The sequence below is a fragment of the Crocodylus porosus genome, unplaced genomic scaffold (assembly GCF_001723895.1).
Source record: "Crocodylus porosus isolate Cpor-Errol unplaced genomic scaffold, CroPor_comp1, whole genome shotgun sequence".
NCBI classification, from domain to species: Eukaryota; Metazoa; Chordata; order Crocodylia; family Crocodylidae; genus Crocodylus; species Crocodylus porosus.
The window spans coordinates 65,359,208-65,374,565 of NW_017728906.1; the positions used below are offsets into that span (position 1 = coordinate 65,359,208).

The 15,358-nt window shown below is 39.5% G+C and overlaps 1 protein-coding gene across 2 annotated transcripts in view; it reads left to right on the plus strand.

The window, feature by feature from the left end:
* Positions 1-15,358, plus strand: part of PIR (pirin) — a 93,017-nt gene that overhangs the window by 72,379 nt on the left and 5,280 nt on the right. The window contains exons 7-9 of one of the 2 annotated variants that reach the window (XM_019529286.1): positions 1,903-1,947; positions 6,481-6,563; positions 15,105-15,171. In XM_019529286.1, coding sequence (XP_019384831.1) covers positions 1,903-1,947; positions 6,481-6,563; positions 15,105-15,171 — 195 coding nt within the window. The remainder of the gene's footprint in view (positions 1-1,902; positions 1,948-6,480; positions 6,564-15,104; positions 15,172-15,358) is intronic. The other variant, XM_019529287.1, reaches the window with a different exon arrangement.

The following is a 15,358-nucleotide window of genomic DNA, read 5'->3' on the forward strand; positions in this document are numbered from 1 at the left end:
TGATGGAATTTAAGTGTCGTTTGTAAAGTTGTTGCTACAAGTCTGTTTTAAATGTGAACACACAGAAATAGTTTAAAATTACAACGTTTAAAGTTTTAAGAGCAGTGTTAACTTGGTTGCAATACAGATAGTAGAATATAGGACAATATAGCAGACATCAGCTACAAATCAGACCAGTACATTAAAATATAAACCTTTTTAATTCCCACTAATGGCTCAGAAACTCCTACATATTACTGCATTTTGGAGGTTACTACGTATGTGCATAAATAGGACCTATTATAATCTCTGCTGTAGTGCTCCACATCTCAAATGAGAAACTACAGCTTCTATTAAATTTAATTATTTCCCCCAGCATAGACTATAGGCTGTTACAGAACAAAAGCTGCTTTCTTAAATTTAATTACATCCCACTGTGGTTTACGTGGTGAAAGTGAGACTATAAAACAAGTGCAGTTAATAATGGAGAAGGTTTCTAAATTAAAATATGCGGCAGAAGACAAAAGTGATATATTATGCCAAATGACAGACTTTGAATCAGGAAATAAGAAAAATATTTGATAGAGGTAAACCTGCTTTATATGTTACAGAAGAGAAACAGCTAGCTAAGAATGCCTTGAAAAAAAATTGCAGGTCTAGTCTTTTGATGGTATAAGTTAGGTAACTAGTATTGAAACTGCACCAGCTAAAGATTTGGCCCATGCTCTTTAAAAGAATTGCACAAAGAAAAAATTCAAATCAAATGTTAATCTGTCAGTATGAATAAGGAAAATATGTTACTAATAGATAACACCAAGAAAGTCTGATGTTAATGCAAGAGAACTACTGCAAGGAGAGTAATAAAGAAATAGAATATTGGTACTGGTATTTCAGAGCCAGGAAAAGTAAATTGATAACTGTCTCTAATGAAAGGAAAAGATGGCACACTTGAGTACTTTTCCTCCAAGGAGATTTACATGGAATTTGTGATGTTTTCTCAAAACTTTAGGCAAAACAGAGGTAGAAAAGTGCTCTACTGGAAATGATTTGAGAGAGGATATAATGCTTAAAATCCCAGAGGACTTGAAGGAAATTTTGGAAGACCTAATATCACCTTGAAGGGAGATGGACATGGAGTTAAAATCTTTATTGTCAGATGAAGCAACAGATCAAAATGGGCTACTTTGTGAGTTCCATAGCAAGTTAAAAAGTGATCTACTTGACTAAAGAACCAGTCAGGATTTCTTGAATGCAGGACTGTGGGATTCTTCCTACAGAGAATAGCAATTTCTCTGTGTATCAGTGATAATGCACAAATCATATGCAGGATTCCTTTGGACTGAAAGAATAGGAGTCCTGGTGTGGAATTCTGATGGACATGTGGAAAACATCCCTTTTTGTTAGAGACAAATAACCACTGTGATCCCTGTGGATGAGGTTTATGTTGCATCCGCAAGCATTAGGACTGTTCGGTTTTATGGCTCTGGGAGCTAAAGAAGTGCCCCAGAAAAAGAATATATTTTGGGAGGTTTTTTAAGATTTTTTTTCTCCTGTCTTTCTGTGCTAGAAGTCTGTACAAATAACTGACAGATCATACAGGAGAAGCTGCAAAGCTGACCGCACACTGAGCATTGTTAAATGCACAGAATTCAATAACAGAGAAAAATGTTTCTCTAACTGTTTCCAATTATAGTGATATTAGGAATTACTTGTAAAAATAGGAAGCACAACATTTTCAGATGGAAATCTTAATTTAAGTCACTGATGTCTCTTTAAGCTAGAACATACTTACATGATTAAGAAAAACCTAGTATATTTACATAAGAATGGAACATGCAATATTTGCATAATTCTGTGCAGTATAGTTACTAGCATATTAAAACTGTCTCAACTAATCTTTAATATTCCTCAATTGTATTTCAGGATGGACATCCTTTATTTACACAATATCTGGCAATGTGTATGTTGGTAAGTTGGTGACTCTTTTATTTAAGTTGTTCATGGAAAGAATTCAAAGTCTCAAAAATGTCTAAGCAAAATAAGGGAAGATCTGACCCCAAAATATTTAAGAAGCTAGTCTTAAAAACCTAAAAATATCAAAACATGGTAATCTGTTAGTGCAGTTGTCAGCCATACTCTTGTAAGCATCAAGATTTGGACTAGATGATATTTATCGACCCTCTCAGCCCCATGATTGATACTGTTGATACTCTCTTGTTTTAACCAAAAATCTCATCAAGAACAAATTAAGAGATGATACTTAATTTTTCAATATTCCTCTTTAGATCCATTTAACAATTTCATCCAATGGATTTAGACCCCATTCCTGCTGTCTCCTCTGTGTAGGCCTCCACAGAGCCCTGGTGGACTTCACACGGAGGCAGGGGGACTAAGCTGGGAGAGCAACCTGCAGGATAAGGGATGTGCTGATAAAATGCATGAAGCAATGATTTCTTAGAGTTATATCTTTTATTGGAACAACTATATATTTGGGATAAAGTTAGACAAGCTTCTGAGTGCAAGACATTCTTCATCAGGTCCCTGATCACAGGAAGCTAGGCACAGCATAGGAAAACAGCAGAGGGGACAGGCTGAGAGAAATTATCAGGGGTAGCAGACATAATTAGTATCAGAGGCTAATTAGTTGGAGATCAAGGCCTGCCAAAGCAGGGAGTAGGGTCATTCTCACCTTCCTTGTGTAGAACTGGATAAATTATAATGTGCCATAAAACCAATATCAGTGTTTTAGCCCTTGGTGCTCAGGGTGTTGATAGACATACAGGTCCCTGCTCTAACTCATGGTGCTTCATATAAAGTACTATAAGTTAGAGTGACCATTTTTTTGTTGGGCTGGGGTGGGAGGGGATCGAGCTCCACTTGGAGCCAATCCAGAAGAAGAGCTGCCTGCCTTCAGCCTTCCTCCTCTAGCCCTGGTCCCTGCCCCAGCTCCGGTGCTGTCTGCAGGAAGGGAAGGGAAGGGGGGGGAATGGAGCTGCAGGCCGGGGTTTGTCTGACTTGAGCTGCAGGGGGATGGAACTGGGGGAGCACTGCATGGTGGTGGGGCTCCAATCCACCCTCCCCACCCATCCCGTCCCCCTGCTCTATCTCAGGTCAGGCAAACCCCAGCCCACAGCTCCACCCCATCCCTTCTCTCCACTCCCTTCCTGCAGCCAGCATGGCAGACAGAGCTGAGTCAGCCCAGCCCTGATTGCACTGACAAACACATCCTAGGTAACAGAAGTTCCCTAAGGTTCTCCACTTCAGAGCACCTTCATCTAATCCCTCATTAAAAGAGAGTTAATTTATCTCACAATAGACCACTTTTAAAGTGCTCTGCAGCCATGCATGTAAGTCACAGCATGGCCATAGCGTCCTTTCAGGGGGCCAATCACATGACAAATGTCACACCTCTCAGTTTATGGATTTTGTTCCCAAGTTTCTCTTTTAAACATCTTAGGTATATATCCCTTGTGCATGAGAACAGTGAGGTCAGACAGAGAAAGGTTGGTCTGTAAGAAAGGTATTCCTAATGGTGTATGTATATCAGGCTTTACAGCAAAATGATAGGTGGTGCTGAGCAAATCAAGAAATGCAGGTGGTGTAACTCCCTGTCCCCATCTCCCATCTAACAAAGGATAGATACTCACAACTGATGGAATAAACTGCTTAGCAGGGGCTAAATTGAGTAAGGGTCAACACAAAGATGTGTTACCATGGGAACAAAGCAAAAGCGAGAGAACAACTGATAATACTAGTCTGGTCCCAACTTAAAGAACAGCAGAAGTAACCTGTGCAAGTCTTAACCTAGTCCAGGTTACCTCCCCTAGCGCAGAAGCTGAGCTGCACTGAACTGTAGGGGTGGTGTAAATGATTCCCCCTTTCTTTTTTTTCTACCCATGTGTGCAAGAAGGTGAATAGTAGCCACTTTACAGGCTTCTCTGTCCTATGTGATCTGCCAGGTGGATAACCCGAGAGGGAAGAGAGGGCATTTTACATCCCTTGCCCAACAATTATCCTTTCTATGGGGGATTACATAAAGTTTACAACCTTGATCTGGCCTTGCAACCAAAAAAGAACAGGACCTATTTTATTATTATCCTGGGCAATATGCCTCAGGATACTAGGAATTACAGCCTATTTAGCTCTACTAAAAGAGAACTAGATCCATTGGGGAATAAATAAACAGTAGCTGATAAAGTGATATTTTATGAAACTACTCTGGTACTAAATTAGAACCAGGTTTTTCAGGTAGCTTTTCCTGTGTTTTTACAAGGCTTGGAAAGCCAAATCTAACAATATTTGCAGTTGAATTCTTTTTAGTGGGAATTTTTTGAGTTGTACTGTTACACTTAGTGTTCCTGGCCAAGGTTAGCAGTGGAAAATAGTTCTGATCTGATTTGGCTGGTTTTATAACTGAAAGCTATTTAAAAATATTTTGTCCTTTGAGACATACTTCATTTGCATTAAGAAAATGAGGTAATTTAATAAAATATCAGAGAAATTACCTGTGAACATAGATATTGCCCTCTGTACTGCTGCTCTGTGGTTCCTGTGTAAACCATTCATATATACTTTTTTTTGGAAAATAAATCTAAAATGTTGCAGACTGGATCAAGGGCCTACCATTCAACCATGAAGACAGAATTGCCAGAACAGGAGAAAAACATGGGTTAGATCTATTCTATACCTAATATGAAGTAATTCTTCAGACCATGACATTATAACCTCTGTCCATCCAATACAAATGTTTTAAGGAAGTAGAAATGATCCCATAAAAAGTCAGAATCTCAGATTCTTGGAGAATTTGTGCTGACGTTATCTAAGCTTGAATTCCCTGGAAGGACAATAGAATAGAAAATACTTAGGATGTGTAATAGGTTATTCTTAAAAGAACCCTGCTGATTGTTGCAGTATAGGGACACTTTTTAAACATTATCGTATTGTTTTGTTAAGTGCAGTTAATTGTTTTTAAATGCATCAATGTTCTTTCATAATGAAAAAACTGATTCCAGCAACCCTGTCATCCTGTCCTACCCTTGAATATTCATTTACAAAAGGCACATAGAGGGACCAAGATGAGCACTCTATCTGTACAGCTGGCCTTTCAGCTGTAACGTATGGCTAAGTTTAGTGCTCTACTTTCATCTGACGCATGATAAACACTGATCATTTTCCCATTGTCTTGTACTTTTGTATCATATAAACAGTCCTGAAAGAAGCTGCACATGAATTCCAATTAAAAAACAACAGTTTTTTTTCTGGAAAATATTTATCAGTTTCATTTGTTCAGTTTTGAAGTGCTTGGAAATTTCACTCAGAAAAAATAACAAATCATGTTTTACTATATCATCACTCAGAGTGGTAGTATCCTAAATTATTCACACTCTGAACTGGATAGCGACCTAAGTGGTACACAGGGAAAGAACTTGAAGACTCCCTTCTTCAATACTTCCACCCAGAATCAACTAGAAATGCGTAGTCACATCCTGTTAGTCTGTGACCAACAGTAAAAAAAGAAGGCTCACACAGGGCACTCTGCACCCCCTTGATCCCTCTTAAGAAACTTTAGTTAAGAAACATGAGACATAAGGCCTTAGGACAGATTTCTTCTCTGAAAATATAAAAATCCTATCTGAATAGTTTCCAGAACAGTTTGAGTACAACTACTCAAATTTAGGGATTGTCTTTGAATTCTTCATTTCTTTTATTGTAGAAGTATTGTAATTGTGCAGTTTTATACCAGGACCCCATGTTACAACATAAAAAGGTCTTGGGACTCTTTGTTAAGACCCCTTGCATCTATCCAGAAAGGGTTAGCAGTTTTGTACCCTCATAGATCTCTTTGCAACCCCTATACCAGGCACTTGCTTATTAGTATTTCACGTAAGTTAATTTCCATCAAGCCTCCATTCTCAAATGGAACGTTCTCAATTAATTCTTAATCAGTTGCAGTTGTCTTGAGATAATCGTGAGAGAATAAGAGAAATGGGATTTGTTCATCTGGTGAGGAGGACTTGTGTATGTGTGAAAGGAGCAAAACTATTAGGGAAAAGTTAATTTTTGTAAAAAGCACATTGAGTATAATAACTTAAGAGCATTTTTACATGTGCTGTGGGACACAGCACCAGCACTTTAGTTAGCGAACTGTGCTAATTAAAAACGTCCATGTGTCATGTGTATCAGCATCCTTACATATCCCTGCACTGAAAAAATGGAAATGGGGTGCTTTGACCTAAAGCTCATTGAACGTGTTTTATTTCAAAGTGCCTCACCACCATTTTTTCAGAGCAGAGATGCACTGGGACACTGATACACACGATGCAGAAGGTTTCCAGTGCGCATCAATTTCCGTACTAGATTTCCAGTGCATTGGAGCAAGCTCTGAGCACATGTATAGGAGCCTTTATCACAGAATGTTTGGAAAGAAAGGAATAACAAATTCATAATTTATAACTTTGATCATGCTGTTCATTGTCTTTTTAAATATGTTTTTGTTCAAAGGCCCTGATGCTGCCAAACAAAAAATTGAACCCCACCACACAGTGGTGTTGGATGATGGTGACTGTGTTCAGTTTGAAAATAAGGTACTTCTGCTTCAATGATTGTAGCCTAAAGCTCACTTCTGTGTAAGATTTCAGGTGGAAATTTGTAACATTATTTCTGTGATTGGTAGTTTCTTTTTTCCCTTTATTCTCTCTTAATGTATAAAGATGCCATCAGAACTTCACAAGCTGAAAAAAGTCAAACATACCAGCACACCTGTCCTTTTCATAAAGAGACTTAATGACATTTTTTTACTTTTTGATCATGCATACCAGTCCCTCCTTCTAGAAGCATATATACATAAGGAGGTGAAATCCCAACAGGAGAGACTTACCATTACTTCCAGGCAGTGAGGATTTCATTCAGGGTGTTCATTTAACCTCTTTTATGATTCCTTTATTAATTATGAATATTTTAAATAAGTCAGTGAATAAGTATTGTAAGATAAGCCCTTTTCCTAAAGAAGACAAAGGTCTGCTTCATTAACCTTAACAAATTAGTCCTAGAGGTTAAATCTACATGTGCAATTAGCATGGAGCAATAAACTCTGGTGCAGTTTGCACTGGAGTCAGCAGCTCCTGGGCACAGCATATACATGTGTGCCTGGGACCACAGCAGTTGGAGCCAGGACAGAGCAATCTCAGGTTGGCAGTGGGCTACGGGGTCAGTCCCAGGCTCCGGGTGCTGTTGCTGGGTGGTGGTGGGGACGACTGGGGCATGAGGGTGCTACAGTGTGGGGTTAGCCAGCAGGCAGCCCCCACACAGTAGCACCCTCATGCCCCAGCCAGCCCCAGTCATTGACTACATGTGAGTTGAGGCAGGATAAATTACTCCACCATAGAATAGTGGACAGTATAGAGTAGTGGACACCATAGAGTAGTGGATAGTACTTGTCCCGGACAGTACTATCCTACAGCAGAGCTTTTTAATTTACTGCACCCTAATACAAGCATACGTGTAGATGGTGATGGTTTACTGCGGAGCTAATTAGTCAACTCCATAGTAAAGCGCACATTCAGATGCACCCAGAGAGTCTGAATATTTTTTGGAGACAATGGGAAATGAAGTGAGATTACAGAAGAGAAAGAAGTGCTTTGTATTTCTTATAGTTTATGCTGCTAGATAAATTATCATGATCTGTGTATTCATTCTTGAGCCATCTATTATACATGTCTATATTGCTATGAGGATACAAATGTCTTAATAGGAAGAGGAATAGAAGCATTCTCACCTGGATTGAAACCTACATCTAACCCTTAATTTCTGTCATGAAGAAATGGCAAGTTCTTTATGGCAAATGCTCCCCAAAACTGCTGTCGCTGACAAATGTAAAGGCGTGGTCCCAAGTTTGAAGAGTTTGCATTTGAAACAGAGGTATGAAAAGGCAAGGGATATTAAAGGAGGAGTAGATTGTTAGAATGTCAAGAAAGAGATGTGGGGATTTCTAGGAAGAGAAGGATTGGACATTTTGTTTGTTTATTCTATGTCTTATTTAAAAATAAATTTTAAGTATATTTTGTTGCTTGGGATTAACACATTTGACCCTGAACTTCTCTACCTGGTCACAGAAGCACCTCTGAATCTGACCTCTGCAAGTCCCTTGTGGCTTTTCTGTGATTCTATGATAAACAACTGATACAAAGGACTTTAGCAGATTTGTAATATACAATTTCCATTTTGAATTCCACCTAGTTATTTTTCATCAAGAGGGTGTACTGTTTACAGGTCACAGTTTATTTTATTTTATCACCATTTCCCATCACAGTTTATCAGATTATTCTAAAGTTTACGAAACAACTGATGTAAAATTCAAAGATTTATCATTCTTTTGTGTTGTATTACACTTCTCTTCTCCCCTACTACCTCTCCCACTGTTAATTTTGTTTGCTGTTTTCCAGTCACAGTCCTCCAGGAAGTCTGGTGAAATCCATCACTGTCTTTGCTCATGACAAGTAGCAAGTCAACCAATTGCAGTAGTGGTCGTGCAAGTTTCCCCATGTTTATGTGAGCATTATTCCCCCATAACTGGAGTGCTGTTCTGGGGGACCATATGAACGGCTCAGAGAGGATATTGTGGGTGCCTATCCAAATTAGAAGTAGGTTTGTCTTGTGTCTGAGAGCAGCAGGCTCAAGGGATGACTAAAGGAGATCTCATTCTCCCTGTTCCTTCAGTCCTTATTCTGTCCACTCAGATGCCTTGGCAAGGGTCTCAACTGTCACCAAGCCTTTTATACTAAGGTCTTATGGCCAAGAAGGGCCTAGTTTTAAAACATTTAGTCTCATTTCATGCAGACCAGTCACCAGTCACCAGATGATAATGCCTAGAAATTACTGATTTGGATCCAGGTTTAAGTGCCGCAATAGCACTGTCCGAATTTGAAGTGGTAATCCAAATGTGACAATCCCATTGCCATCTTCCATGAGCCAACCAGTTCTTCCTCTAGTGGCTTTTGAACAGGAATTTCAATGTAAAATTTTAATTGTAATATCTAGGAAATTGTCATGATGGTGACAAGATAAAATACAATTAGAAGTAGGCCAAATACAATCTTAGAATAGTATTTTTATGTCTTAAGTGTGAAAAATCATAGTAGGGCCATAGAAGAACTTTATAATATATACACTTTATAGAATACATTTACTTCTCTGTAAACAGCCACAGGAGAGAGGCTATTAATTCTCTCCTGTTGATGTCAGAGAACTGATTTACCCTTTCATTGACCTGAGATTTGTAAATGTTAAATCAGTAAAACCACATGTAAATAATAAACATTTCATCCCAAAATTTCAACTTGTACCATATGGATTTTCTTTTCAAGTTAGCATGTTGTTATTATAGATGTCCCTCAGATGGATGTGGGGCCTAAGGTCTCAGGGTCTTGCTGTCATTTTAAACCACTCTGTATTTACTCTTATGGTTTATACTGCCAGGTGAATTATCTGTGTATTCATTCTTGAGCCATCCATTATACATGTCTCTATTATTATGTATATACAAATGTCTTAAGGGTAGCATTGGGCAAACTACTTCTGAAAAATCAATGTATAAATGAGTGTCCTCACCTCAGCCTTTTGCTTCATACCCAGCATAGATCTAGCTTTAGTTTGGATGTGCTAGGTACCAATCATTCTCTCCCCTTTTTCCTCTGTCTCTCTCTCTCTTATCTTTATTATACCAACTATCTTTCCTTGATAATGTCACCTTGCTACTCTTTGGCATGTTCCATGCTGAGTCAAACCAATTGCTGTTCTTGGATCTCCGTTACTCAGTTTTGGGCAGCAGTGATGGGAGCTGGAGAGGGACACTGTGTCTGGTCAGGAAATGTATTACTGCTTCCTGTACTGGAAACACGGTAGCCATATTTCCACAGATCTTCAGGCTGGCTAATTAGCACTGCTGAGTGACAGTGCTGATTAGCCCATCCCCAACTCAGTGATGTGGACAGGGCTGCACTGCTCTGGTTTAGGAAATAGCCTTCCTGGAGCAGCACAGTGTGCTTGGGAGTACGTTTATTCTGTAGACATAGATGGAATAGCGATTACTTTGAGGCAGTGTGAGCACCTTGCTTGGCATCTGGTGTAAGTCAGCTTAAGGGCTGCTCTAATTTTTACTTTGATTCACATGGTCCACTGGTGGTTCTGGAAAGTAGAAAATTGTCATAGTATGCTCTTGCCAAATGAAAGGCAGGACGTGGGCTGCAAGAGATACTCAGGAGAAGATTTTGCTCATTTTGAGACCTTTTTACTTTGATGAAGCAGCATGACAGGATTTTAGCCCTGGGACTTTGCCAGTCAAATGGACATGGGCATTCTGTGTTCGTTGCAACTAAAAAAACATTAGAGTACAATAGAGCTCTAAAGGCAGCCAAAAAACCTCAGCATTTAATTTACATTTTATGCAGTCATGAGGGGTTCACATATCAGATGATTTTGTGGTTCTGTCATGATGGGTTGACTCATGCATGTAGTCCCACTGACTACTTAAATTGGTAAGCCAAGGCTGGCCCAGTGTCTAAAATGTTAATGTGGGAACAAGTCTTGTATCTTCTACTTTTGTTGTCAAGTCCGTCACTTTCCAAGAAATGTGATGGTTTGGGGAATCTATGTGGAAAACTTAAGAATTCTAGTTGATATTATGAAGTTGTTACTGTGAAAATTGTTGTATAGTGCAGTGCCACTGCATGTACCCACTTTTGCTGGCATATTCTTTACTGTGTTCCCATTAAACTAGCAAAAATAGAGAGTACTTAATTTTACCAACTGTAGTTTTGTCCAGGAAACAAAATAGCAAGGAGATTGGGGGGTGGGGAAGAAGGAGGTAGCCAGAACCAGTTAATTTTCCCTAGCTGTCCTAAAGAAGGGCTTTAGGGAATAGAGATTGCTGAAGCAGAACGAAGGGACGGAGGAGACACAGGGATAGACCTAAGGAACTTTGGGCTTGAGAGTGGAAGAGACAAGCATGTACACAAGGTTTATTATTTTTGTCTAGATTTGTGTATTTCCTATATCACTCAGTGAAGAATCCTTGTGTTTTATAATAGTGTGCCAAGCTTGTCTGTGTTTCTGCTTTCACTGTCATAGGCCCCTGAAGAGTTAAACTGTAGGTCAAAATGCCTTCCTGCCTGGAGTTCTGAGAGAGGGTGTGTTTCGGTATCTAGGGTATTTTGGTGGCAAGAGGACCAGCAGTCATCTTCTCTGTCAGACAGTAACAGACAAAGAACCTGTATCCAGAAAATATTCCCAGAAGGACCTGGGAGAAAAAACTGATGAAGGCAGCTGAGATCCAGGCAAACAAGGTGCGGTTGCTCTCTGTCCAGATCCTGCACATGGGTCAAAGCAAGCATGCTGGATCACACTTGCAAAATAATTCTACACACCAACTCTATGCTGGATCTTGCCCACAGGATCCAGTCTAGGGACTTGCCCTGCTCCCTTTACTTGGCCTGTGGAGCTGAAAAGTTGAGCACCACTGGCCTAGTGGACTGGGACTCAACACAGTAGTTTAGTGACTGTCCAAAAAGGCAGTGTTGCAGTGGATCTGTACATTGCTATTAGTATGTGACCTGGTCTACACTTCAAGATGTAGTCAGAGCATCATCAGGGACCAAAGCTGTTCAACCATGGAGGACTACTGTCAGTTCAGAATGTTTTATAAGATTTCTTGAATACCCTCCTGCCTGTGAACTGTACTAGCAGTCCCTTTGGTAATATCACTGAAAAAACTGAATATAATCTGTAAGAAAATGACTGCATTAAAAACTGATCTGGCCACTTGGTTGATGTTATTCACTGCTGAAATATGTCATGTTGTGCTGAGTAACTTAAGTGTCATATTGCTTCTCTGCACTCAGAGCAGAAGTCGTTCTGGGGTTTCTGAGCAGTCATGCAGATTCTCTTGCCTGCTTAGTAAGACCATGAGCAAGGTTAAAAATATTGATACCATTTACAATCTAGCCTTTTTTTCTGAAGCAATCTTCTATTTGAAAGGGTTCAAAAGTGTTTATTCAGTTGTGCGATCTGGTGCAGCCTTACATATACCCTTATATCTCACAATGATTTTGCAACAGTCTCACTTGCCTTTAAAACAATGCGGTTCTATTATTGTAGTTTTCTCTGAGCCAAATATCTCACAGTTCATCTTCTTTGCTGCCAGTTTCTTCAGAAAGGCAGCAAGATATTTGCCCACTACTCTGGGAAAATAAGTGCACATTACACCTAGCTTGCTACAGTGACCTGTTATGAAGTGTCAGATTAATCTGAGCAGAGTCCTGCTGGTTGTTTAACCCTTAATGCTCATATGTGTGATTGACTTCATCAGCCTTGACTGTCTAGATTATTATATTCTGACCCTACATGACTGTTGAGGAACCCTTCAGAACCTAGCAGGTGATAACGTCTTGCTATGATGGGCTGTGAGCATGCAATTTGTTTTTTTCAGATGTCCATCTCTCCTTAATTCATTCTTCTTTCCAACACCTGTAAAATTATTTTCACCTCATATTTGATATGCTTCCCTTCCCTTAGACCAAGATTTGTTGTATTATGATTTATTGCATTTTATAGCACTTGGAAGGAGCTTTAATTATAGCAAGAAAAATGGAAGTATTGTAATTTCATTGAATGTCAGTAATTAATGTTGGCAACCATTTCAGCTTTGCCCTGAAGACCCATTGTCTAAACACATTAGGAGCCACACTGGAGGCAACCCCCACATAGCTGTCTGAAGGGGAGAGGATATAAAGTACAAAGAGCTCCCGTTTTCATAGGTCTCCAGGGCAGCAAGAAGCCAAAATTGCATCCTTTGCTGTCCTGATCTCCTGTGTGGAGTAGGAAACGTAAAGGTATACATTTCACCAAAAAGGCACGGAGGGTTGGGGTTATGACAGTGGTATTCTGTACCAATCAGCAGCTCTTATTTATCATTAATAGCATGATGCTTGCTCTGCAGTACATGGACCGTCTCCTTAGTTTTGCATATCTGGTGCTCAATACAGCAGCACCCCAGAGCACGCATTAGAGACTATCTGGATGCTACTAGGCACATCTGCATGTGCGCTTTAATGCACATTAGCTTATTTTACTGCACATTCAAGCATTACAAAAAAACATGCTCTTTAGTTGGGGCACTTAGATGCTGTAACCACCCTAGGATAGTTGAGTTGCTTTGCATCACTGGTGATTCTTTGGGCAGAGTGACCTGGTGGTGCCCATCTGCTCTCCAGGTATGGATGGCCATTGGCTCACAGGGAGTTCATCTGCCCTTTGAGAGGTCTTGTTTTTAGTCCTGCTGGGTGTCCACACCCCCTCCTCACCCAGGCTAGCTGAGGTGGGGGTGTTGGTTTTGTCACCAACAGCCCAACCATGGAATAGGCTGTACTGGTTTACATGATACCAGATAGTAGACCAAGAGGGGCCTGGCTGACACAAGGAATAATAAGGTGTACCATGATTTCCCCAGAAGGCTGGAACATGCTGTCTTCCTGAGGTAGAACTGGGTGAAAATTTTCCAAGTAATCCAGAGTTTGATAATGTTTTGATGATTTTCCTGCATTATTTGACTAGGTCTCCTGCTCTGAGATATGTCTGAATACCATAATCTGGCCCTCTATATACATAAGTTATTGAGCATTGAATTCATGGCTAGTGTGATTCATATTTGCCAAAGCTAAACATCCATCCTGTAGTCAGGTAGAGTTGTGTTCAAAGGCATGGATGCAGCTGTAGCACATGTGGATGTACCCGAGTTAGCTGTCAAGTAACTACCAGCTCAGGTACTGCAAGAAGAGTCACCATGGCAGCATGGAGTTTAACTTAGGCCACCTGCCCATTTATATACTCAGCTGCTCAGGTAGACTTTTGCTGCATGGGCTGTGCTCTGTGTTCCTGCAGCTTTACCCTGTTATCAGTATCTGAACTAGGTAACTTAAAGCTGTCTCAAGTATGAGTGCCATGTTTACAGCCTCATGCCCTAATGATCTGCCAGTTGATCAGTACGGATGAAACCATAAACTGGCACACAGCCCCACTGATTTTGCTAGGATTTAGACTCTATTCAGGGGTTCTGGATCAGGGTCTGAATTGGTGGTTTGATGCACACATATGTATGTTCTTTATATTACTCATGCATAGCATATAGCTGTACGTTTTCAAGTCACCACTCCAACAACCTAAATAGAGATTTCTGCCCAAGACATTCACTGTATTTAAAACCAGTGTTTTTCCCAAAATCATCCTTTCAAAGTTTAACAATTTTATATAGCCTGTCAATGGACAAACCTCAATTGCAATTCATTTTTGTGTTATAAATATAGTATTAAATCTAAATTAGATCCTATTCATGGGATAGTTGAGCTAATTGGACCATTTTTTTTCTTTTTTCCTTGCAATTATAAGGAGAACAAATGTTCTCTCTGTGTGTAAATTAGTCATAGAGAATGTGTAGATCCCTTTGTACATCACCTTACAAATAACTGCTTAATGATTTTAGCTGGGAATTATGTTAGTTTCCCAAACATTGCTCCATGCTGAGACTTGAATTAGTGTGAAATCCTGTAATGAATGTCCTCAGATGCAAAAAAATGCAATGATGTAATATGTTATATGATGGTAAGGTTAATAAAATTGCCTTTATTGAGCTTGAATTTTATTGTTGCAGCCAACTTACCATTTTAATTGGAAAAAATGTAGGGCCTAACCTGAAAATGCCTCTTGTATGTGAGTAACCCTTCTGACTTTGATGAATGACTTCCCTCATTAAAACTTTTCAGTACCATGCCATTCATGCTTTGCTACATGTCTCTGAATGAAGGTCATTTTTGTTTTCATCGTTTCCCTCCCCCCCACCCTTTTTTTTTTGTCAGGTGCATGAAGATCTTGGTCTGGACCTGTTCTTGGGTTTAAACTAACTTAAAAAAAAAGGCAATTTCTTTTCTTACCTCAAAGGGTTTTAGTCTTAAAGTATACAAGTGAGCTAATATTATACAGAAAATTCCTCCAGTATCAAATTCCAGCTGTTCCTTATTTTGTCTGCAAGAAATTCTCTAACTATGTTCCTATTTAATGCATTCCATTCATCAATTTAGGATCCTGAAATAAGCCATTTTGTCTTGGTTGCTGGTGAGCCGATTAAGGAGCCTGTCGTACAACATGGTAAGAATTTCTAGTAAATGAAGCGGTCTTGACATTTTTGTTTGGTCTTCAAAATTAGTAGAAAGAATTAAAAGGGTATATTCCATGTATCTCACCTTCCCCCACACTTACCTAATGACCTTTTGACACTCTTGTGTTCCTCTCCATTACAAAAACAAGAATTGAAAATCAGTGATTCTGATGTTCC